Genomic DNA, 24794 nt, shown 5'->3' with positions numbered 1-24794 from the left:
ATTTTAAATGTCTAAAGTTTAATTTGTTTAAGTTGTCGGTTTTAGTGCCCCCCCTCTTTTAGCCAGGGGGCTCTTGTATAATTTGTGTTTTAGTGCCCTCAAAAAAAAATACAAAACAAAAAAAAAGTGTGCCCCCCCCCTTTAATCAGGGGGCATTTGATGATTTTGTTTTCTACAAAAATAGTTGTGGAGCTGTTGCATTGTGAGTGGCTTAGCCAGTCACCTGATGGTCACAAGACTCAATAAAACCCCAGTCAGTTGGGTCTAGGTCATCCGCGATGAGGTATGCAGTTGTGAGCCTAGTGGATGAACTGGTACTGTGTAGTCTGATTGTTAAACCTTTGATAATAACCAATTAGTTCTTAATAGCAATGTGTTGCTATGAATTCTTAAGCAAGGAACCCATGAAGCAAATACATTACACCTATATTCAGCTAACCAGAGGTGTGTTCACAGCAAAACCAATGGTGTCATCGTTCTCAGCTGCCCAAGATTGGTTTAGGCCATTATCGGTCCAGCCTAGAATTTGCAAAAATCCCTCCGAACAGAGAGCCAGGGCTGGACAATAGATAGCCCACGGACATCAAGCCACAACATCTGGTTGGAAAGCAGCCATTTCCACTGCCTTACTTACTGCTCCATTTGCACTTTAAAATGATATAGTATATACATATTCAATTCAATGAACTACCTTTTCATTATTATGAAGAAAGCGCATATTAAAAATAAATGAAGAGCAGAATCCTTTGCCAACTGTACAGATATTAATTAAAGGACTACGTTAAGATGAGAACATGTACCTAAATATATTTTTCTTTTGAGTCGAGCTTGTAATACAAATAAGGAGTGGATTTGTATCAGTGCCACTGCATGTATAATTTATGCTTCAAAATTTCAGTCCCCTCTTTTAGATTTTAATTATAGCTTCCACTCGGTTCCAGCAAAAGATTAAGAAAAAATGTGAATGAAATTATAAATTTTTCAACACTCTCCAGCTATCACCGAGCAAAACACATTGTCCGCAGTCTATATTCTGCAAGGTTCCTCCCTCACTAGAGTTTTACATTCACAAAACCTGACAGGACTTGGGTATGCAAAGCCGTGCAGTGTGCTCACTGTCCACTTGCTTTTTCAGGACTCAGCTAGTTTAATTCAGACCGAGATGAGATTTCTGCTCATTATTCTGTAAAGACCTGTGGACCTCTTGTGGTGTTGCTCATGGTGCATTGGAAGATATTCTGCTACATTAGGGCAGGACGGGAGCATTAATGTATTATTCTGCTATTAAGCTGGCGATGCACGTCTTTGTATTGTCGAAACTCAAATTGGCGTAAATAGACATGTCGCAAAGTCAGTTATAAGCTAATTCCTCTTCGGCACTTCATGAGGTCAATTAGAGCATAATTGTTTCTCAGATTGCCAGCTGGCTTTTCCCCAAGGTCACAAAACATTGCAGGAAATTAGTATCTCCTTTTCTCTGAGATTGTTTTACATCTGTAACACAAGTTGACATCTGAAGAGTGATGGGCTCCAAACATATCACACATGTCGAATATCCCAGTTCAGCTTGAAAGGATGGTTACGATAGATTCTTGCCAAATACTGCCTTGCAGACACAGCAATGTACAAGTGGCATAAAGGGGTAGATGTGATGGATTAGCAATCTCCACACCCTAGCCTGGTGCGGGCGGGGAGTTATGCATATGGAGAATTCTGGTGCTGAGGTCAGTTTGCCCAACACAAGTTTCCATCCATTAAATTAATGAAAATTGTGTGGGGCATGCTGAGCCCTGTGGCAGGTTTCTTGACATGTGTGCGCTTGTTGTGTGAAGCTCTGCACTGGGAATGCTAATCCATAAATTCTACTCCAAAATAAATAAAACTCACATCAAGGTGATGGGGTAGAATTCCACTTTGAATGGTAACACAAAATCGGCAGAATTGCACAGGCTGCCACTTATACACCCCGCCCGATATTCAGTTCCATTGAAGTCATATATGATACGGAGGAATTTCTACTCCAATATACCCACAGGCATTTCTAATTATTTATTTAAATGTTGTCAAGTTGCTTAAGTGCGATGTATCCCGCCTGTCTTCGGAACATAGCTACAGGAGTAGGCCATTCAGCCCCTCGAGCCTTCAATGAGATCATGGCTGATCTGCGACCTAACTCCATCTTGGGCCCATATCTCTTAGCTTTCTGTTAACCAGAGGTATTATCAATCTCCGATTTAAAATGAACAATTGATTGAGCAGCAATTGCCGTTTGTGGCACAGTTCCAAACTTCTACCACCCTTTGTGTGTAGAAGTGCTTCCTAATTTCACTCCTGAAAGGTCTGGCTCTGATTTTTAAACTCTCACCCATGCCTTTGTTACCTCTAGCCTTGACTAGTCCAATGCACCCCTGGCTGGCCTTCCACATTCTACCCTACGTAACCTTGAAGTCAGCCAAAGCTCGGCTACCTGTGTTCTAAGTCACACCAAGTCCCGTTCACCCATCACCCCTGTGCTCGCTGACCTACATTAAGCAACACCTTGATTTCAAAATTCGCAACCTTGTTTTCAAATCGCTCCATGGCTTCACCCCTCCCTATCTCTGTAATCTCCTCCAGCCCCACAACCCTCCAAGATATTTGCACTCCTCTAATTATACCCTCTTGAGTATTCCTGATTATAATTGCTCAACCATTGGTTGCCATGCCTTCTGTTGCCGAAGTCCTGGAACTCCTTGTCAAACCTCTCCTCCGCCTTGCTACCTCTCTTTCCTCCTTTAAGAAGCTCCATAAAACCTACCCCTTTGACCAAGCATTCGGTCACCTACCCTGATTTCTCCTTATGTGGCTTGGTGTCAAATTTTCTGTCTTATAATACTCCTGTGAAGTGCCTTGGGACATTTTACTAAGTTAAAGGCGCTATATAAATACAAGTTGTTTTTGTTGTTGTGCCCCCTAGTCCTAGAGTCCCCAACCAATGGAAATCATTTCTCGCTATCTACCCTAGCTGTTTCCCTTAATATCTTGAAAACTTTAATCAAATCACCTCTAAGCCTTCTAAATTCCAGCGAATACAACCCTAATTTATGTAATTTTTCCGTGAAGTCCGGGTATCAATCTAGTAAATCAATGCTGCACTCCTTCCAAGGCCAATATATCCTTCCTAAGGTGTGGTGCCCAGAACTGCTCACAGCAATCCAGGTGTGGTCTAACCAGGGCTTTGTATAGCTGCTGAATAACTTCGATCCCCTTCTATTCTAGTCTTTGAGATATAAAGGCCAGCATCCCATTAGCCGTTTAAATTATTTTCTGTACCTGTTCATGACATTTTAATGATCTATGTACCTTGACCCCTAAATCTCTTTCGACCTCCACTGTTTTTAGCCTTTCACCATTTAGAAGGTACCCTGTTCTATCCTTTTTAGGTCCAAAGTGGATGACCTCACATTTGCCTACACTAAAATCCATTTGCCACAGTATTGCCATTCACTTAATCTGTCGATATCCCTTTGTGATGCTTCCATCTACACTGCCTACAATTCCACCTATCTTTGTGTCATCGGCAAATTTGGATATATGACTTTCTATGTCATCATCTAAGTCATTGATAAATATTGTGAATAGTTGAGGCCCCAACACAGATCCCTGTGGGACACCACTAGTCACTTCCTGCCAATTTGCGTATCTACCCATCATCCGTACTGCCCATCTCCTGCCGCTCAGCCAATTTACTCACCACGTTAATAATTTGCTCTCAACTCCATGGGCTTCTCCCTTAGTTATTAGTCTCTTATCTACTTGCCACCTACCAAACTGGCCTCCTCCTTTGCGAGCGCAGTTAAGGTACATTGTGAGAAATTTTAGATGCGTTTACTTGATGCTGCATTGGGTACAAAATGGAAAATGCTTCTCATTTCCACTTTCTTGTCATCGCTCATCACTGGAAACATGCATGCGTGTCAAAGAAGCTCAGAAAGGTACAGCAGGTTCATAGAATCATAGAATAGTTACAGCACGGAAGAAGGCCATTCGGCCCGTCGAGCCCGTGCCGGCTCTCTGCAAGAGCACCTCAACTAGTCTCACACCCCCGTCCTTTCCCCGTAGCACTGCAAATTATTTTCCTTTAGGTACTCATCCAATTCCCTTTTGAAAGTCATGATTGAGTCTGTCTGCATCACCCTTTCAGGCAGTGCGTTCCGGATCCTAACCACTCGCTACATAAAAGGGTTTTTTCTTAGTTTCATTTATTGTGATCCAGCTACTTCTGAATTGCATTGACCTTGCGCGCATACTCATGTTTATCCAGTGAGTGTGATCTCGGCCTAGGCAGATTTAGTGAAGCTCCATTCTCCTAGGAAACAGAGTGAAAATTGAGGACTTCGTACCATTCATAATAGCTGGTTACAGAGTGGCCTTGGTAGGATCTAGGGAGAGACTGATACCTGTCTCTTTGGTTGTATATAGTCTGTGCGGTTGAAGGGATATGGAAATGTGAAAGAAATGAGATGAAACTAAAAACACTTTCAATTGCTCATGGTACTTATATTTCTTTATGTGTGACAAGCATAATACATGCTATTATTAGACGTTTTATCATTTTAGAATTATTCATTTTGTTTTCTAGTGAGTGACGATGAAGCAAGACAATGTCGTAAGAAGAAAGAATTGTATTTATAGAGGACGTAATTACAGCTCTCAGGAACATCCCCAAGTACTTTCCATACACTAATTTACTTTTAAGTACAGTCATTAGCTGTAATTTTCTGCAGGTAGCTGTGTTGTGGGCGGGGGCACCCTGTGCGGAGGGGAGCGGGCAGGTCGGAAGGCTTCCTCGTAGGACTGCTCCTGGGCCTGCCCAAGGTGACCATCAGCTGGCGACCGAGGGGGTTGTTCAGCCTGACTGCCTGCCTCTCTTCCGTGGGTACATTCGAGTCTGGAGATGGAGCACGCGGTGTCCATCGGTACGCTCGCGTCCTTCCGCGAGAGGTGGGCACCAGAGGGACTGGAGTGCACCATCACCCCCGGCAACCAAATTCTAATTTGATTGGTTTAATGTTCCAAAGTTTAATTTGTTAATTTGTCAGTTCTGGTGCCCCTTTAATACGGGGGCATTTGAATTTTATGTTTGACAAAAATAGTTGCGGGCGCAGGCCTCCGACTTTGAAGGCAGAGTTTGATTTGTATGTGAGGCCTCGGTTTGCCACCCGCAGCCAGCCAGACCGAGCGGCTGGTGCCTGCGGGTGAGTAGGCCTGCAGCTATGCAGAGAGAAAGCGAGGGGTCGGTCTGGGGGGGTCGCAGGGATAGGGCAGGAATCGCTGGGTGGTGTCAGGACCACGGAGGTGGGGTCAGCCGGAAGATCAGCAAGGGAGAGGGGACAGAGGATCGGGGCAGGCCACCCAGAGGATTTTGGCCGGCCTCAGCATCATCGGTGGGGTGGGAGTGTGGGGGGAGAGGCCGGATGGTGGGGATCCGGAGGTCTTGGGAGGTGATCGGAGGCACTGAGGTGGGATCTCCAATCATGGTGGGTGGGTTAGGCAGGGACCCTGTATCCAGGAGGTTGGTATAAAGCGACTTACCTCCTGCATCCAGCAGTCCCCACTTTGGTTTAACTGACGGGTTTGAGTGACACCGTCCACGTGTAGTTAAATTCAAGACGGAACCTCGTTATATGTAAATTGACGTACCGCCCCCTGGGAGAGGGTTGGTTGCCTGCCTCCCCCCGCTCCCCCTCCCCCCCCACCCCATCCCATCCCGACCCTGTCCTGCCTCTGTTAAAACCGGAAGGGGGCGGTTTGGAGGCGGGATCTGCTCGTGAATTCCATTTTTAACAATTTAACTGCCCCCACTTTCCAAACTCACCTGTTTTTTTTCGGGGAAAATTCCAGCCACTGTTTTTATCTAGCTGGACACCAGACATTTTGTACACAACAATATTCCACAAACTGCAATGAGATAAATGAGCAGCTATTCGGTTTCTGGTGGTGTTGGTTGAGGAATGAATGTCAGCTAGGACACCAGGAGAATTCCTTTCTCTTTAATGTTCACCGAGACACCAGAACAGCAGATATATTAGTTATGTTCATGCAAAAATGGCATGTTAGAAGCCTGCGCTTTATAGGAGGGGAGGGAAGACTGAGGGAAACAAGTTGGTACACCATTTCGAGGTCCTGAGACAAAATGGAGTCGATATTAAGCCCTCAAATGGGCGGGGTTGGATTGAGGGGGGTTAAAAATCATGCAATGCGACCACAACCCTCTGCATATTTTTAAAATGTATTCGTTCACGGGATGTGGGCATCGCTTGCAAGAGCGGCATTTATTGTCCATCCCGAATTGCCCTTGAGAAGGTGGTGGTGAGCCGCCTTCTTGAACCACTGCAGTCCATGTGGTGAAGGTACTGAGTGGCTTGCTAGGCCATTTCAGAGGGCAGTTAAGGGTCAACCACATTGCTATGAGGCTCCCCCAGGCCCCTCAAGAAAACTTTCTGCCAAACGTGGCCTCTCCTCTCTGCCATGATCAGCCGACCCCTCAGCACCCTCAAACTTGCGATCTGGGAAATGTCTGGGGAACATAGCTGACCAAGGGTCTAGTACAGATGGGTGTTATTTTCACTAATAAAGCCCACTTTATTGTGCCATAACCATCTTCCTACAGATTGAGCCTTGTACTACTCCAGGTACTTGAGCACATGAATCTAGGCTGACATTCCAGTATAGTGCTGAGGAAGTGCTGCACTGCCGGAGGTGCCGTCTTTCAGATGAGACGTTAAACTGAGGCTCCGTCTGCTATCTCAGGTGGACGTAAAAAAATCCCATGGCACTATTTCGAAGAAGAGCAGGGGAGTTATCCCTGGTGTCTTGGCCAATATTTATCCCGCAATCAACCTAACAAAACAAATTATCTGGTCATTATCACATTCATGTTTGTGGGAGTTTTCTGTGCCCAAGTTGGTTGCTGCATTTCCCACATTACAACAATGACTACACTCCAAAGATACTTCATTGCCTGTAAAGCGCTTTGAGACTTCCGGTGGTTGTGAAAGGCGCTATATAAATGCAAGTCTTTTTCTTTCTTTCTTCTGTTTCTGTTATTTTAAAGTGTCGTTTTATTTCATTTCTATCTAATAAAATATATTCAATGTTATATTTCTGAAAAAATACATTTCCTTCTCCTGATTTCTTAGCCTTCCCAAATCCTACTATCCACATCTTGGCCAATATTTATCCCTCAATCAACATAACAAATACAAGGGGTGCAAAGGAAAAGCTTCACAAATATGGGGAAATCTACTGAAGTCTTGATCACACTCGTGCTCTCAAGAGAGCTCGAGTTGTTGAGGGGAATAGAAGGGTGCAAAATTGCCCCTTTTTATAGCCCTGTTAGCGCCTCCGGGGGATGCTAATGGGACACAAGACACTTTTTGTCCAGGGGAGGGGAGCGCTACCACTTTCCAGGAAATTGTTCGCGTCCAGCGGTTAGTACCCCGGGCTGCCGCGCAGCTGGAGATGATGTCATTGCCATGCGAGGCGTCCCCTCAATGCGCCGCACTGGCCCCTTAATGCCCCGTGGGGGAAATTGCCCAGCGGGCTGTGAAGCTGACAGACATCCCCTTAAAGGGGAGGGCGCCAGTGCCCAGGGCCGCCATCTTTTTTTGTCTGCCGACTCTATGATGGCGGCCCCAGCGTAGTCTTGGGTGCCAGGCTGCTGACCCGGTCGCACGCTGCCCTGATGGCCTAGTGGAGGCCATCAGAGGCCTTGCAGAGTACACAGCGGCCCTCCCCTTTAATCGCCCCGGTTACCACCCCCCAGAGGAAGTGGAGCACGTGAGATTGCGCCAGGTGCAGAATGTCCTGGACCTGGAAGGTTACCACCCCCAATCGGGGCGCAGCGCAATTTTGCCCCCGAAGTGTCTTGCATGAGAGTGAAAGCGTAGCGCTGGCACGAGCACAGGGCTCTCCTCTTCCGTTAAAGGGAACGGCACAGAAGCGGATTGCCGGGCTGCAACATCGCTGCACAGACCCTGCGAATTCGCCAATGCAAGGCCATTGAAAAAAAAATGTCGCCACGTACCACCCCTTTAATTTTCGCTCCGCGAGTGGAGTGCGGCCTGGTTCACGACCTGCGAGGCTGGCGCGGACATTGCCCGCGGCGGCCTCATGGGGCACTACCGAAGTTCTGCTTCGGGGAAAAAATGGGTCACTGCGCATGGCGATGATGTTAAGGGCTCGGGGCGCTATTGGTGAGAGTGGGGTGCTGCCAGTTTGTGTCTCCACTAAACCCTGCGGAATTTCACCAGGGGCGCTAAAGGGAGGCGCAAACAATGTGAATTTCTCCCTCTGACTCTCTCGGAGATAGCTTTAACAATGGAGGATATATGGTGGTTCTATTTGAGTTCAGAGGAAATAGTGAGGTAATGGCGCAGAAATTCTGCTTTCTTCTTCCTGCGGGCATTCGACTAGATTTTAGAGAAAAAATACGCACCTACCTGAAGATGCTGCACCCGCCCGACTTTCTGATGCACAGGCCTCCTCTTGCTGTGCATCGCAGTGCGTGCACGTCGGAACGTGCGCAGGCCTGGAGCTGGAGTCACATGGCTCTGGACAGCCAATCAGGTATAGTATATTCTCATTCATAGTAATGAGTTTCGTAAGTCTGAAACTCCTATTACGATGAATGAGAAACCCTCCCCAAACACTCAAAACACCAATAAAAAATAGAAAATATATACTACATATTTAAGATTCATTTACATTAGAGTTATTAATGTCTTATAAAAAAAATATTTTCCCGATTTTTTAAAAAGTTTTTTTAATTATACCTTAAAATAAACTTACCATAGTGGGGAGGGTTTTTAACAATAAAATATGTTTTTATAACTTTATTTTAAAATGTTTTTATGTATCTTTAAACACATGCGCCTATAAAAGTAGGCTATACGCTTGCTTTTTCAGGCGCAAGATTTTTGAGGACATATGCAGGGCAAGATATGCGTAAATATCGGAAATCTTGTCCTGCAAGTGTCCTCGCTCCCGATATGCGCGAGATCTGTCAAACCAGAAACATGACAGATCGGAAAAGCCAGTTTTCGGCGCATGCGCATTGCACGCTGAAAAGCGGCTTTTCCGATGCCTTCCTGGGTCTGTAGAAACTTCGTACGGACCTGGGACATCGGAATTCAGGGTCAATAACTTTGGATGGACTTGAGCGACATGAAAGAACAGTTTCTCTGAAAAGTCATGAAAATTCCTTCATTCAGTATTGTGTTATTCAACATGTAGGACATTTGTGCTGATTTAAACTGAAACAGTTTCAACTCATTTATGTAATATAACCTGTAATTACTTTCGATTTGCTTCTCAGACAGCCTCGTTCATACTGCTGAGTTTATATCAGAATGAATCGGGTTTAGTATGGGCTTTGGAAAGTATCTGGCAGAGTATGGCCCGGATAGTTCAGTTGGGAGAGCTTCAGACTTGAGGGACCAGGGGTCAAGTCCTTGTTCAGCTGTTGCTTTGCCGGCACGAGCTCGACGGGCTGAATGGAGTATTTGATCTCTGCGCTGTAACCTTTCTATGATATCCCTCCCCTGTACTTGTACACCATGACGGTATGAAAACTCAGCCGCCGGTCACAAGTTTCTCAATGAGAGGATGCTTGTAGCAATTTAGGTGGGACTTTGGCCTCGGGCTGGATGGAGTATTTGATCTCTGTCTGTGTATTTCAGGAAGCGACATCCTACTCTCTCCCCAAGTGAGCAATTGGATACGAGATGTTCAACGCTCCCATCAAGCCTGGGTTACTACCCAGAAATAACTTACCAGTCACTCTAGGTACAGATATAAATGCAGGATCTACCTGCTTACAGGAGAGATGATGAGATCACTGCCTCCTTTGCTGCTGGGAACCCAAGCCACCTGTCCTCACAACTTTGAATGAATTGACTGCTGTTGCTCCTGTTTATGGTGAGGCTGGATAAGCTGTGTTTACACTCCATGCTCACGTTCAGTGCAAAGATTTCCAAGCACTTACATATGTATGTGCACCGAATCAGATCTTCTGCAGGCTGGCACTAAATTACCCAGCCTGACACACGAACTGAGCTCACACTCGAGCCAGAACAACGACAGGCGATTCGCACCAGCCATTTGTTGTGGTTTAATGCAAAATCTCCTTCGCCATGGCTGTTTTACCTCACCTCTGAGCGAAAGGGGTTTTTACTCTACTTGTCAATTGGAGTAAATAATGCTGCATCATTTACATTCCGGATTAGTATCAAATTAGCTAAAAAAAAATTTACAACCAAAATACACAGCAGCACGTGGACAATACCGAGAAACACTACAAATCTCCTAAGTCAATAACTTGGGAGGGAAGAGGATTTGCTCTTGCTCTCGATATCTATATATAGTGACACTGCGAACACATTCAACACGTGTTTAGAATACCATGCCACATAGCAACCAAAGTCATTCTTCCTCCGTGGGCAATACTTGCTGCCTGCTTTGTATTGTACATACCCCTGGAAGAATACATGTCAAATAATGTGTTGAATAACATATGGAATTATGGTGCTCAGGGAAAACTCAAAGAATCCTGATCTTGTCATAAAGCATAAAAAATGAATGGAAATAATTTAACAGCATCAGCTGAATTGCAAGAGTCAATGACGGCCATTCAAACTCTCAGCAGTCTCTGCTATTTTCTATAATATATTCTGTTTTTAAATATAGCTATAAAGTCATTGCGGTAGATTTTGTGTTAAGTATGGCCTGTAGTGTGGAAAGGAAAATCCGGCAGGGAGGTTTGCATGCTCCTAACAGAACCTGCAGGATTTAACTTCCATTCATTTAAATAGGAGGAAAATCCGTCAGATCCTCCCAACCAGATCTTCCTTTCTGCACTTCGCCCAGGTTTTACTTAATACCCAGGGTATGATCGTCACAGTTACTGTACTTAGGTTTCATTTACTAAAGTGCAGAAAATTATTTAACAGTTGTTCAGCCCTAGTTAACTTGGTGTCAGTTAAGGATCATTCAGATTCAACATCATTAAAAGAGTCCAACTTATGCAGGGTAATTTTGACTTTGTGCGATAGTATAAAATGGGTGCTTGTGAATCAACAGCCCGTTTTACATCTCTACCGATTCTTATTTCCATTGAAGTCAATTGAAATAAAAGTCGGGAGTATTGTAAAATAGCCTACTGATTTGCTATCACCCATTTTACATTATCGTGCAAAGTCAAAGTTACTCTCATTGTGACATAATCAGTGCAAAATAATATTAATTCAAGCGGCAAATCAAATTACTTTCTCCAGTCATCTACTGAGAAGCTGGTATTCAGTATTTAGGAATCTGTTATTCTTTTGTCAAGATGTTTGGTAAGTCCATCTGCACACTCACTCACACACTTGTACACGCTCACTCGTACACACACACTCATACATACCCACTCACACATATAGACACACACTCGTACACACACACTCATTCATACCCACTCATACATACCCATTCACACACTCATATATACCCACTCATACACTCGTACACACACACACTCATATACCCACTCATACATACCCACTCACACACACACACTCACAATCGTACGCACACTCATACACACACACCATACATACCCACTTACATATATACACACACACTCAGAACACACACTCATACATACACACACACACACGTACTCACACTCGTACACACACTTGTACATGCACACTCATACACACACACACATTTGTACATGCACACTCGTACACACACACACAATCGTACACCCACTCTTGTACACATACCTGTACAAATGCATACACACTCATATACACGCACAATCAATCATGCACACACTCTCCCTCTCTCTCATACATCTCAAGATTGTTGGTTCTTATAGTAAATAATTTTAATTCACATGAAAAATGCAAAAGAAAATGTTCCGATTCTTTGAATCACAACAGATTAAACAATACCTGCCAACTGACGGAGGTGGACTGGAGGGGGGTTGTGCAAATGGAGTCGTAGGGGTGCAAAAGGTGATGTCATCTGTGTGGGCAATGTACTGTATAATATCAGTCTGGTGAGGATCCTGGTCTTCGCGTTCCATGCTCTCACTGGCAGCACGCTGTCGATGGAACTGGTGTCTCTTTGGAGACCCTAACAACACAAATGATTCCATTAGTAAATGAATATGCAAATGTATAAGTAAACATTCAAATGCTCTTAGGCTGCAGTTGTACTGCTTGTTGATGGTCATAAATAGGAATATCTGCATCCAGAAAGGAGGCATTTAAAACTATTTGTTTTGAAACGTATAAGATTATGAGGGGGCTTGACAGGGTGGATGCAGAGAGGATGTTTCCAGTGAAGGGGGAGACTAGAACTAGAGGGCATGATCTTAGAATAAGGGGCCGCCCATTTAAAACAGAGATGAGGAGAAATTTCTTCTGAGGGTTGTAAATCTGTGGAATTCGCTGCCTCAGAGAGCTGTGGGAGCTGGGACATTGAATAAATTTAAGACAGAAATAGATAGTTTCTTAAATGATAAAGGAGATAAGGGGTTATGGGGAGCTGGCGGGAAGTGGAGCTGAGTCCATGATCAGATCAGCCATGATCTTATTGAATGGCGGAGCAGGCTCGAGGGGCCGTATGGCCTACTCCTGTTCCTATTTCTTATGTTCTTATAAATATTTAATTTATTAGACTCTGACTCTTCAGAATCAAACTTTTTTTCTAACATTATTGACAATTATTCCAACGCATTCCTGGCTGGCCTCCCACGTTCTACTTTACGTAAATTTGAGGTGATCCAAAACTCGGTTGCCCATGTCCTAACCCGCACCAAGTCCCGTTCATCCATCACCTCTGTTCTCGCTGACCTATATTGGCTCCCGGTTAAGCAACACCTCGATTTCAAAATTCTCATCCTTGTTTTCAAATCCCTCCATGGCCTCAGCCCTCTCTATCTCTGTAATCTCCTCCCCCCCCCCCCCCCCCCCGAGATGTCTGCGCTCCTCTAATTCTGCCCTCCTGAGCATCCCTGATTATAATCACTCAATCATTGGTGGCCGTGCCCTCTGTTGCCTCGGCCTCAAGCTCTGGAACACTCTGCTTAAACCTCTACGTCTCTTTACCTCTTTCTCCTTCTTTAAGATGCTCTTTAAAACCTACCTCTTTGACCAAGTTTTTAGTCATCTGCCATAATTTTTCCTTAAACGGCTTGGAGCCAAAGTGTTTGTCTTATAATACTCCTGTGAAGCGCCTTGGAACGCTTTACTCCGTTAAACGTGCAATACAAATAAAAGCCCATTTCCCCGTATTAAAGAAACTTTGGTTGGTGCTTTTGGGGTAGATATTCGACCTGGGTGTTAGGGCAAAATGGGTGGAATTGTATGAACCATGCGTTATATATCCCGCCCCGTATTCAGTTTCGTTGAAAGAAAGACTTGCATTTATATAGAGCCTTTCACGACACCGGACGTCTCAAAGCGCTTTACAGTCAATTAAGTACTTTTGGAGTGTAGTCACTGTTTCAATGTAGGAAACGTGGCAGCCAATTTGCGCACAAGCAAGCTCCCACAAACAGCAATGTGGTAATGACCAAATAATCTGTTTTGTTTTTGTTATGTTGATTGAGGGATAAATATTGGTCAGGACACCGGGGATAACTCCGCTGCTCTTCTTCGAAATAGTGCCATGGGATCTTTTACGTCCACCTGAGAGGGCGTCTCATTGGTTTAACGTCTCATCTGAAAGACGGGGTCAAATTGAGGTCAATGGAATATCGGGCTGGGCATATAACGGGCAACTGATGCGATACGACCCACTTTGCCCCATCGCCCAAACTTCTACCCATGTGTTTCTAACACGAGTTAATAACAGCTTCCTGTTGTCTTCTGTGCCCAGTAAAATGATCCATCAGTGCAATGATATATCGTGTGGAACTAACAGCGTCCTTTCTCCTCTTAAATCTAGGGTCACGTTTACTGTGCTGCTAGTCGCTGGACAGTAAGCATAGTTTCCTGTTACCAACATCTGTCAATCTTAGTGTCCTTTCTTATCCCGCACCCAGCTGTCTCAATCGCTCCTACTTATCCAGTACTATGATCACTCCCTTCAGTAATGTGAGCTGTGAGTAGTAGACACTAGTCAATATCGGAAGATAGATTGTGACAGGGCTGTAACATAATGAAACTGCAATATATTTGTATCACTTACTACTTTGGGGCCGATGTGAATCCATGCCTGTTAAAACTCTGTGCCACTCAAACAATGGAGTAGTCATGTGCCCAAACAAAGCTCGACTGCCCTCACTTTCCTCAAAATGCCTGGAGAGAGAAATTCGGTCACGCCTCTGTTGCGGCGTTAATCCAGGCGGAGCGTTATTTTTAGTGCCTTGCAAAGGTTTGCTCCTCCCGCCCAGAAATTCATCAGATTCAGCCGAAGAGCTGACAGGGGTGCTAAATCAGCCATTGCTTACCAGACCTGGGGAGACGCTAACCAAAGTTGGGTCGGTACATTTTGCAGACCCATTGCGCATGTGCGGAACACCGAATCACATCCCGGGAAAAGCCGAGTCTTAAAGGCGCGGCATAGTAATGCACCCGTTAAAGTTTTCCAAAATCACTTGTTTTCAACCTGATCTGTTATGTCTGTCTGCCGCTGCAAACTGGGAGCCTTACGCACCGTGCTGCGTAAACGTTGCACTGACTGTGACCTCGAGGGAAGCGTTTCCTCATTCCTTTAAGTAGTCACCAGTTAACGGCTCTGCAAGCCTGTTTTTCCAGACGTTGTTCTTGGCGGTCGCCCAATGAGGCGTACGCATCGAATTTGCCGACCGGGGCGCAAGCCTGGGCATTACACCAGGATTACGTCATAATTGGAGTGATGGTCTGCAACCAGGCGCTAATGGTTTGCGCCCCGGTGAGCCGCGAATGAATTTTCTGTCGGGGCGATAAAAGCTGCATGCTCAGTTGCTAAGCTCTAACACGCGCCCTCTCTGGCCGCTAACTGAGGCTTTAGACAACCGAAAATCCAGTTCCAACACAAGATCACTTTTTTACACTTTTCTTGCACACTAATTTAGGATTTGCACCTGCAACGTGAGCACGTCATCTTCTTATTCTGATTTTCAGTGGTGGTAGTAAACTAGCGGTGCAGCACTGATAGTGAAAAGAGATATAAATGAGGCAGCAGGACCTCTAAGGCTCAAAAAAAGAGGAGGATTGGGTATTTAATAGTCATGGCCACAAAGTATTCCGGAAAGCCAGGGATGGGGAAAAAGGGAGGGTGGGGTGGCAGAATTAATCAAAGATACTATTACAGCACTGGAATGGCATGATGTACTTGAGGGTTCATGTGTCAGCCAGTGGCTCAGTGGGTAGCACTCTGGCCTATGAGTCAGAAGGTTGTGGGTTCAATTCCCACTCCAGAGACCTGAGCACAAAAACCGAGGCTGAAACTCCAGTGCAATGCTGAGGGAGGTGCCGTCTTTCGGACGTGACGTTAACCCAAGGTTTCGTCTGCTCTCTCAGGTAGATGTAAAACATCCCATGGCACTGTTTCGAAGAATAGCAGGGGAGTTATCCCTGGTGTCTTGGCCAATATTTATCCTTCAATCAACATCACCAAAAGACTCATTATCACATTGCTATTTGTGGGAGTTTGCTGTGTGCAAATTGGCTGCCGCGTTTCCCACATTACAACAGTGACTACTCTTCAAAAGTTCGTTCTTTCTTTCTACTATTTGGTTAGAAATAAGGATCAATATAGGTTAAGTTTGGTGAGGTGGAATTTGTCATCCAGCTGTTTGAAGGGGATAACATAATCCACCCATGTGAATTTTCCTGAGAGTTCTCCTTTGGAGCGGTTTGGGAAAAGGGTTGATAGGCCCCTCAGAACTTTCTGAGAGGTATAGGCCTCCATCCAGGCTGACAGTGTTGTTGCTGCTTTGGGGGTTTTCGGGGGTTTTCAGGGGTCTCATTTGCCTTCTCTGAAGATCAGTGAAGGGCAGGTTGTCTAAGGAGGCTCTGGTCTTAATGTACAGACATGGGTTGTGGGGGCTATTCAGATTTAATGCCATAAATCTCCAGAGTTAATCCACCAAGTATTAGTGCTTGACATTGGAAAGGGGGCCTTCTTTGCATTTTGGGAGCTCAAGGTGTTCGAGGCGTATTTGTGGTTTCTTGCCAGCTCACAAGAACCTGGTGATGCACCTATCAAGATCTTGGAATTTACTTTAACTTACCTTTTTTGCAGGTCTTCAACGCAGGTTTTTCCTGCTCTGCCGACCCCCTGCTCCGCCGATCCTCCACCGCCGACCCCCCACTCCGCCGATCCCCCCACTCCCACGATCCCCTGCTCCGCTGACCCTCCACCGTTGACCCCACTCCGCCGACCCTCCACTGCCGATCCCCTGCTCTGCCGACCCTCCGCTGCTGACGCCCCGCTCCACCGACCCCCCGCTCTGCCGACGCCCCACTGACGCCCGACCCCCTACCTCGGCCCGGGCATTTCCAGATTCGGGACATCGGATAGACATTCAGAAATACCCGATATCCGGAGCGGCCTCAGTCCCGAGGCTTCCGGATTTTGGATCCTCAAACTGTATAAGATTCTAATTGATTTCTGAAATGCATCACTGAAGGCCATTCATTTGAGTACAGCAGGAAAGAATAATCATTCCACATGGCCAATCGCTTCTTTGTATTCAGGGTGCAGAACCTCACTTGGGTCGAGGTTAACTGACCCTTTACATTCTCAATGGATGTCAGAGATCTATTCTGTGCTTGTTGTTGCAGAGTGTGTGCTAGGTGCTCTTGCTCAGAATGTTTTGCCCACTAATCGCTTTTGAGTAATATTTTACCCTGGTTTATTGAAAGGAGCCTTTCTGCTTCCGTTGCTTTCTCAGGCGGCTTAAGCTCACCTCTGGCCTGAATCAGGGCTAGTTTGTTATTCTGTAATTGTTATCATTTGTTCTAGTTTTTTATCTCCACTAATCTTTGCTTTATGTCTCTGGTTTTCCAGTATGCTAAGCCTCTGGGTGAAGAAGGGAACATAAGAATTAGGAGCAGGAGTAGGCCATCCAGCCCCTTGAGCCTGCTCCAAAAAGGTGATACTATGCCCCTTAGGGCTGTTTTGGTGGTTTTCCAGGGTAATGTTTGGGAGTTATCAGGTTCCTCCATTTTTGATTATACAGCGGACTAGCATGGAAGACAGAAACTCTAGTTTGCCAACTCACATCCTTTCTGTAACATACTTTTGTATGTCCTCTTAAGGTTTCTAAAAATATCTGGTACAATTTTCTGTTATCCTTCGACGGTAAGGAGAACCAGAGTTCTAAAGACGAACAGACATCTTCTGTCACCAACAATATCAGTGGTTTTCCTGGATGTGGCATATTATTATTACACAGGGCTTGAACGTAATGGACACCAGTCAATAGCAGGTGTCTCCTTTTACACACAGTAATACAATGATCTAAAGCAATATAAACAAGAATACATGCAGCTGACATGAGTCAACAGAGACAGTTTAATCTTGGTGATGATATGACAGCAACAGCTTTGGTCTTTGCCTGTGTTATTTTAACTCTGTATTCTTCTCCTCCATCATTAAACATCCTATAAAAGGTTGTCTTGTCTCTGCCCCCAAGATTAAGATTTTCTGCATCAATTGTTGGTGCAGTTGTGAACTGAAGAGGTCGTTGCCACTTTGAAGAAGGGTGAAGAGGTTACTGGTTAAGGCAATAGTTTGAGCTTCTGTTCTTCTTGAGAAAGATCCGGGGCAAAAGGCCAAAATCTGTGTGGAATAAAGCTGTCCTTCTGCACAAGGGAGGATTGTCCTTTATTTTTGTTTCTCAGTCAAGTCCAGGAAAGTTACTCTGGGTCTGTATAACCAATTTGCTGGATGTGGCTTCCAGAGGCTGATAATGCTCCTCTTCCCACAAATGTCCCTCCATCCAGAAAAGACTGGTAATAGTGTCCGTGGTGATTAGAGAAAGGTTTGTGAGGTTAAGCAAGGCAAAAAAAAAAGTATGAAAGAAGTGATCTGAAAGCTGGGCACTCTCCTGGCCGGGCTCACTATACTGCAGCTGCATCCCTTTAACACTGCATCAATGGGTCTGTGAGCCACTCATTCCACTAGGCTTTACTGCTGGGTTTCAAGCTGGACAGGCCTCCAATGACATCCTTTCGCCAACATCACCAAATATTAATAATGATTTTTTTTTAGAAAAGGGCATTGTCATCGTGAATTTCAGTTTTGCAAGGCAGAAATTCCAGACGTGCAAACATTCCACTTAGTGGGATCTAATGCGATGGTGAAATACAAGCTCACGTGGATGAATCCAGTAGTGCCATTCTTTAGAGGCTAGAAATTGGTGATTGGTGGTCCAGGCACACATGATCCTAGGATGCACTTACATTCCAGGAATACGTGAGCCTCTGCACTGGGCTGCGCATCTCGGCCTCGGTGAGCAAGTGTCCGTTCCTCCGGGACAACCAGGTACTTTCGTAAATTTTGTTTCGGTCAGAGGCATCTGTCCGCGGGAAGCCTCCCACTGCAATCTTTGGCCCAAGAAGTTTGTTTTTAAATGCACCCAAAAGAAACATAGAAAATAGGTGCAGGAATAGGCCATTCGGCCCTTCGAGCCTGCACCACCGTTCAATGAGTTCATGGCTGAACATGCAACTTCAGTACCCCATTTCTGCTTTCTCGCCATACCCCTTGATCCCCCTAGTAGTAAGGACTTCATCTAACTCCTTTTTGAATATATTTAGTGAATTGGCCTCAACAACTTTCTGTGGTAGAGAATTCCACAGGTTCACCACTCTCTGGGTGAAGAAGTTTCTCCTCATCTCGGTCCTAAATGGCTTACTCCTTATCCTTAGACTGTGACCCCTGGTTCAGGACTTCCCCAACATTGGGAACATTCTTCCTGCATCTAACCTGTCTAAGCCTGTCAGAATTTTAAACGTTTCTATGAGATCCCCTCTCATTCTTCTGAACTCCAGTGAATACAAGCCCAGTTGATCCAGTCTTTCTTGATATGTCAGTTCCGCCATCCCGGGAATCAGTCTGGTGAACCTTCGCTGCACTCCCTCAATAGCAAGAATGTCCTTCCTCAAGTTAGGAGACCAAAACTGTACACAATACTCCAGGTGTGGCCTCACCAAGGCCCTGTACAACTGTAGTAACACCTCCCTGCTCCTGTACTCAAATCCCCTCGCTATGAAGGCCAACATGCTATTTGCTTTCTTAACCGCCTGCTGTACCTTCATGCCAACCTTCAATGACTGATGTACTATGACACCCAGGTCTCGTTGCACCTCCCCTTTTCCTAATCTGTCACCATTCAGATAATAGTCTGTCTCTCTGTTTTTACCACCAAAGTGGATAACCTCACATTTATCCACATTATATTTCACCTGCCATGCCTTTGCCCACTCACCTAACCTATCCAAGTCACTCTGCAGCCTCATAGCATCCTCCTCGCAGCTCACACTGCCACCCAACTTAGTGTCATCCGCAAATTTGGAGATACTACATTTAATCCCCTCGTCTAAATCATTAATGTACAATGTAAACAGCTGGGGCCCCAGCACAGAACCTTGCGGTACCCCATTAGTCACTGCCTGCCATTCTGAAGAGTACCCATTTACTCCTACTCTTTGCTTCCTGTCTGCCAACCAGTTCTCAATCCACGTCAACACACTACCCCCAATCCCATGTGCTTTAACTTTGCACATTAATCTCTTGTGTGGGACCTTGTCGAAAGCCTTCTGAAAGTCCAAATACACCACATTAACTGATTCTCCCTTGTCCACTCTATTGGAAACATCCTTAAAAAATTCCAGATTTGTCAAGCATGATTTCCCTTTCACAAATCCATGCTGACTTGGACCTATCATGTCACCTCTTTCCAAATGCGCGATGACGACATCCTTAATAATTGATTGCATCATTTTACCCACTACTGATATCAGGCTGACCGGTCTATAATTCCCTGTTTTCTCTCTCCCTCCTTTTTTAAAAAGTGGGGTTACATTGGCTACCCTCCACTCCATAGGAACTGATCCATTTTACTCCATTAAGTCACTAAAAGCAGGTGTAAAAGTATGTGCTTTTCATGTATTTTATGCAGTGCTCACCAGTATATTGCAGTGGTCAAACATATTACCAGTGTCCCATTGTATCTGTAAAATTGATGCTGGATTTCCTCACATACGGTCATTTCTCCCAATGTGGCAATAACTCACCTAGCACATTTAATGCCTCCAAGTTCAAAAGGCGTTTGACCAACAGTGTTTAACGATACGCTTTTTTCTAAGCGTTATAGGTGCTACAATGTCGATCAGTACTGAATGATTTTCTTAGCTTATGTCTGAGCTACAATGTGTAAAATCTATAATTTACTGTAAATTTCTAATCTGTACTAAAGCTGTAGAACGTGTAGAAATATATGGAACAATAATAAAAGAACTTAAATCCACATTGCACCTGCAGAACGTCCCAAAGGGCTTTACAACACTCACTGTCATGGAGACAAAAGCGGCAGCCATTTAACGCACAGCAAGATGCCACAAACATCAAATGAATGAATAAACAGATCATATTGTTTTGGTGTGCATTTTGGTGTTGAGGTAGGACCATTGGCTGAATGTAACTCCCTGCTCTTCTCTGAATACTGCCATGGGTCTTTTTATGTCCCGATTAATTAGCAAATGACATCATGGTTTGCAATCTCATCCGAAAGATGCACCCTAGCCAATGCAGCCCTCTCTCAGTACTGCACTGAAGTTGCAGTACTGAGAGATTATTTGCTAAAGTCTATAGTGGGAGTTAAACCCACAACCATCTGTCTCAGAGCAAAGTGTGCTACCAATTAGCCCAAGCTGATACTGGTGGGACTATAAGAACTATTACTTCCTAGTAGGACTGGAAAATTCTGTTCACTAAATAAACTGAAATTATTAAGCAGATTTGGGGAATTGAAAAGCAAAGCAGTTTGCCAGCTTGGAAATTAGGGGGCGATTTTAACCCTACTCGCTCAGCAGAAACCTGGTGAGTGGGCAGTTAAAATCGACCCAGCTCTTACCTGTCCGAAAGCCGCCACGATCATAGCATCTGCAATTTTAACCTGCTCTCTTGAGCAGGCAGGAAGGACACCGGTCCGGAGACAACAGGGTCCTTCTTTACATATGCATATTATGGCCCGATTACATCATTGAGACCAGACTGTAATTTTAACTCGGGCCTGAGCGGAGAATCCACCTAGAGTTAAAATCAGGGCCTGTCCATGTGTTTATGCACTGCAATCCTTCATTGCTTCTTTCTTTGTTTGGTTTCTTGCCATATTTGATCCAGTGTGTTGTTGAAGCTCTATCCTATTCATTGACTCCTTGGGCTAGAAATTCCCCAGCATGTCGTTATTTGATAAATAACGTCATTTTAGTGAATAAATAAGAATAAAAATTTTGCCACTTTTTAAGGGGGTAAATTTGGGCACAAAATAAGCCTGTCCTTAAAAAACAGCACTGCACGACGATTGGCGTTAAAAACAGGTTCGCCGAAAGGCCAAACTTAGGAGGCGCATTTTTTTTTGCATTCTTTCCGCATTGCACATTGGCAATCCGCTTTTTGGTGACATTTTCAAAATGCCTTACTTAAGGTTTGGGGAATTTTGACCACTTCATTTTAAGAACAAAAAAAGCACTTTTAAAGCAAAAAAAATCACGTTAAAACGTGCGTTAGGCTGGGGAAATTCTAGCCCTTGGTCTATTACATAGGTGCCTTTTATTTGTTTCTATGATATAGTTTCCTAAAACAACTGACAATTCTTTCTAGTGAGTGAAAATTAATTTAGGCAAGTTCATAAAACCTTGGAACTTTTAAGGAAATTCTAGACTTCCTTGTCTGCTGCTGATTGATTGTGACTCTGAAACACATATTAATATTGCAGTAAAAGAACGAATCACACTTCAGGTAGCACGGATAACTTTGTCACTATAACATTAACCCTATGCTACAAAAATGACAGCTTAGAATTCAATTCTAACAAATAATGTGCTTCAACTCATCCACTTTTCCACTTTTCTGTTTCTGTTATTTTAAGTGTCAGCTATGGCTCAGTGGGTAGCACACTCGCCTCTGAGTCAGAAGGTTGTGGGTTCAGGTCCCTCTCCAGGGACTTGAGCATATAAATCTAGGCTGACACTCCAGTGCAGTGCTAAGGGAGTGCTGCACTGTCAGATGAGATATTAAACCGAGGCCCTGTCTGCCCACTCAAGCAGTGGAGTTATCCCCAGTGTCCTGGCCAATATTTATCCCTCAATCAACATCACCAAAAAAAACAGAATATCTTGTCATTATCAGATTGCTGTTTGTGGGACCTTGCTGTGTGCAAAATTGGCTGCAACATTTCCTGCATTACAACAGTGGCTACACTTCAAAAGCTGCAACACACATTGGGGCGTCAAGAAAGGTGCAATATAAATGCAAGTCTTTCTTTTAAACATGTCAAGAAAAATAATAAAGTGGTCTTTGCTAACTTCAGGACTAGGTGCAAAGATCAGTTTTTCAACTTATTAAGGCACAAAATTGTAAAGATTGAAATGGTTGTTTCATGGATGCATCTGGTCAATCTCTGAAGCAATTTCCTCATGTCAAATGGACAGCACTATCACCGCGTGAGTTATTTTGTCAACACCACCCAAGCCTAAAAGCAGTATCTCATCCATGGGATGTGAAAGATTGATGCACAATTCCCAGACCTAATTCCCAGATTTTGTGATCCACATTATCATAGAATCATAGAAATTTACAGCACGGAAGGAGGCCATTTCGGCACATCGTGTCCGTGCCGGCCGACCAAGAGGTATCAAGCCTAATCCCATGTTCCAGCTCTTGAACCATAACCCTGTAGGTTAAAGTGTTAAGTGCACATCCAAATATTTTTTTAATGTGGTGAGGCTTTCTGCCTCTACCACGCCTACAGGCAGTGAGTTCCATACCCCCTATCCTGTGGGTGAAGACATTTCCCCCTCATATCTCCTCTAAACCTCCCCCCAATTACTTTAAATCTATGCCCCCTGGTTGTTGATCACTCTGCTAAGGTCCTTCCTATCCACTCTATCCAGGTCCCTCAGGTCTACCCTCAGTCTCCTCTGTTCCAAAGAAAACAGACCCAGCATCTCCAATCTTTCCTCATAGCCAAAATTCTCCAGTCCAGGCAACATTCTTGTAAATCTCCTCTGCACCTTTCCAGTGCAATCACATCTTTCCTGTAATGTGGTGACCAGAACTGCACACAGTACTCCAGCTGCAGCCTAACCAGTGTTTTATACAATTCAAGCATGACGACTTTGCTTTTGTATTCCATGCCTCGACTAATAAAGGCAAGAATTCTATATGCCTTCTTAACCATCTTATCTATCTGGCCTGCTACCTTCAGGGATCTGTGGACCTGTACTCCAAGATCGCTTTGTTCCTCTACACTTTTCAGTGTCATACCATTTAATGTGTATTCCCTTGCCTTGTTAGACCTCCCCAAATGCATTACCTCACACTTATCTCGATTGAATTCCATTTGCCACTGTTCTGCCCACCTGTCCAGTACATTGATATCTTCCTGCAGTCCGCAGCTTTCTTCTTCATTATCAACCACACAACCTATTTTAGTGTCATCTGCAAACTTCTTAATCATACCTCCAACATTCAAGTCCAATTCATTGATATAAACCACAAAAAGGGACCTAGTACTGAGTCCAGCAGAACCCCACTGGATACAGCCTTCCAGTCACAAAAACACCCATCAACCATTACCCTTTGCTTTCTGCCTCTGAGCCAATTTTGGATCCAACTTGCCACTTTGCCCTGGATCCCATGGGCTTTTACTTTCGTGACCAGTCTGCCATGTGGAACCTTCTCAAAAGCTTTGCTAAAATCCATATACACTACATCATATGCTCTGCCCTCATCAACCCTCCTGGTTACCTCCTCGAAAAATTCAATCAAGTTAGTCAGACATGACCTTCCCTTAACAAATCCGTGCTGACTGTCCTTAATTAATCAGTGTCTTTACAAGCGAAGATTTATCCTGTCCCTCAGGATTTTTTCCAATAATTATCCCTCAACTGAGGTTAGGCTGACATGCCTGTAATTACTCCGTCTAACCCTTTCTCCCTTTTTAAACAAAGGTACTACATTAGCAGTCTTCTGGCACCACACCTGTAGCCAGAGAGGTCTGGAAAATGATAGTCAGAGCCTCTGCTATTTCCTCTATTGCTTCTCTTAACAGCCTGGGATACATTTCATCTGGGACTGGGGATTTATCCACTTTCAAATCTGCTAAGCCCCTTAATATTTCCTCTCTCACTATGTTTATCTTGTCAAATATTTCACACTCCTCTTCCCTCATTGCAAGTTCTGCACCCCCCTCTCATTTTTTAAAACAGATGCAAAGTATTCATTGAGAATCATACCCACGTCTTCTGCCTCCACACACAGATTTCCTTTATTGTCTCTAATGGGCCCCACTCTTTCCCTAGTTATCCTCTTGCTCTTAATGTATTTATAAAACATCTTTGGGTTTCCCTGATTTTACTTGCCAACATTCTCTCATGCTCTCTCTTTTCTTTCTTGATATATTTTTTAATTGCACCCCTGCACTTCTACTCCTCTAGAATTTCTGCAGTATTGAGTTCTCGGTATCTGTCATAAGCTTCCCTTTTATTCTTTATCTTACCCTGTATGTCCCTTGACTTCCAGGGGGCTCTAGATTTGTT

The 24794-nt window shown here is 44.4% G+C and overlaps 1 protein-coding gene across 1 annotated transcript in view; it reads right to left on the bottom strand.

The window, feature by feature from the left end:
- The window catches only part of cbarpb (CACN subunit beta associated regulatory protein b), a 187873-nt gene that overhangs the window by 4147 nt on the left and 158932 nt on the right, over positions 1–24794 (bottom strand). The window contains exon 8 of the mRNA XM_070861086.1: positions 11982–12165. Coding sequence (XP_070717187.1) covers positions 11982–12165 — 184 coding nt within the window. The remainder of the gene's footprint in view (positions 1–11981; positions 12166–24794) is intronic.

This window comes from Pristiophorus japonicus, chromosome 18 (genome assembly GCF_044704955.1).
Source record: "Pristiophorus japonicus isolate sPriJap1 chromosome 18, sPriJap1.hap1, whole genome shotgun sequence".
Lineage (NCBI taxonomy): Eukaryota > Metazoa > Chordata > Chondrichthyes > Pristiophoridae > Pristiophorus > Pristiophorus japonicus.
Note: the sequence above shows the minus strand (reverse complement) of the source record. Positions and strands in the feature narration are given on the sequence as shown.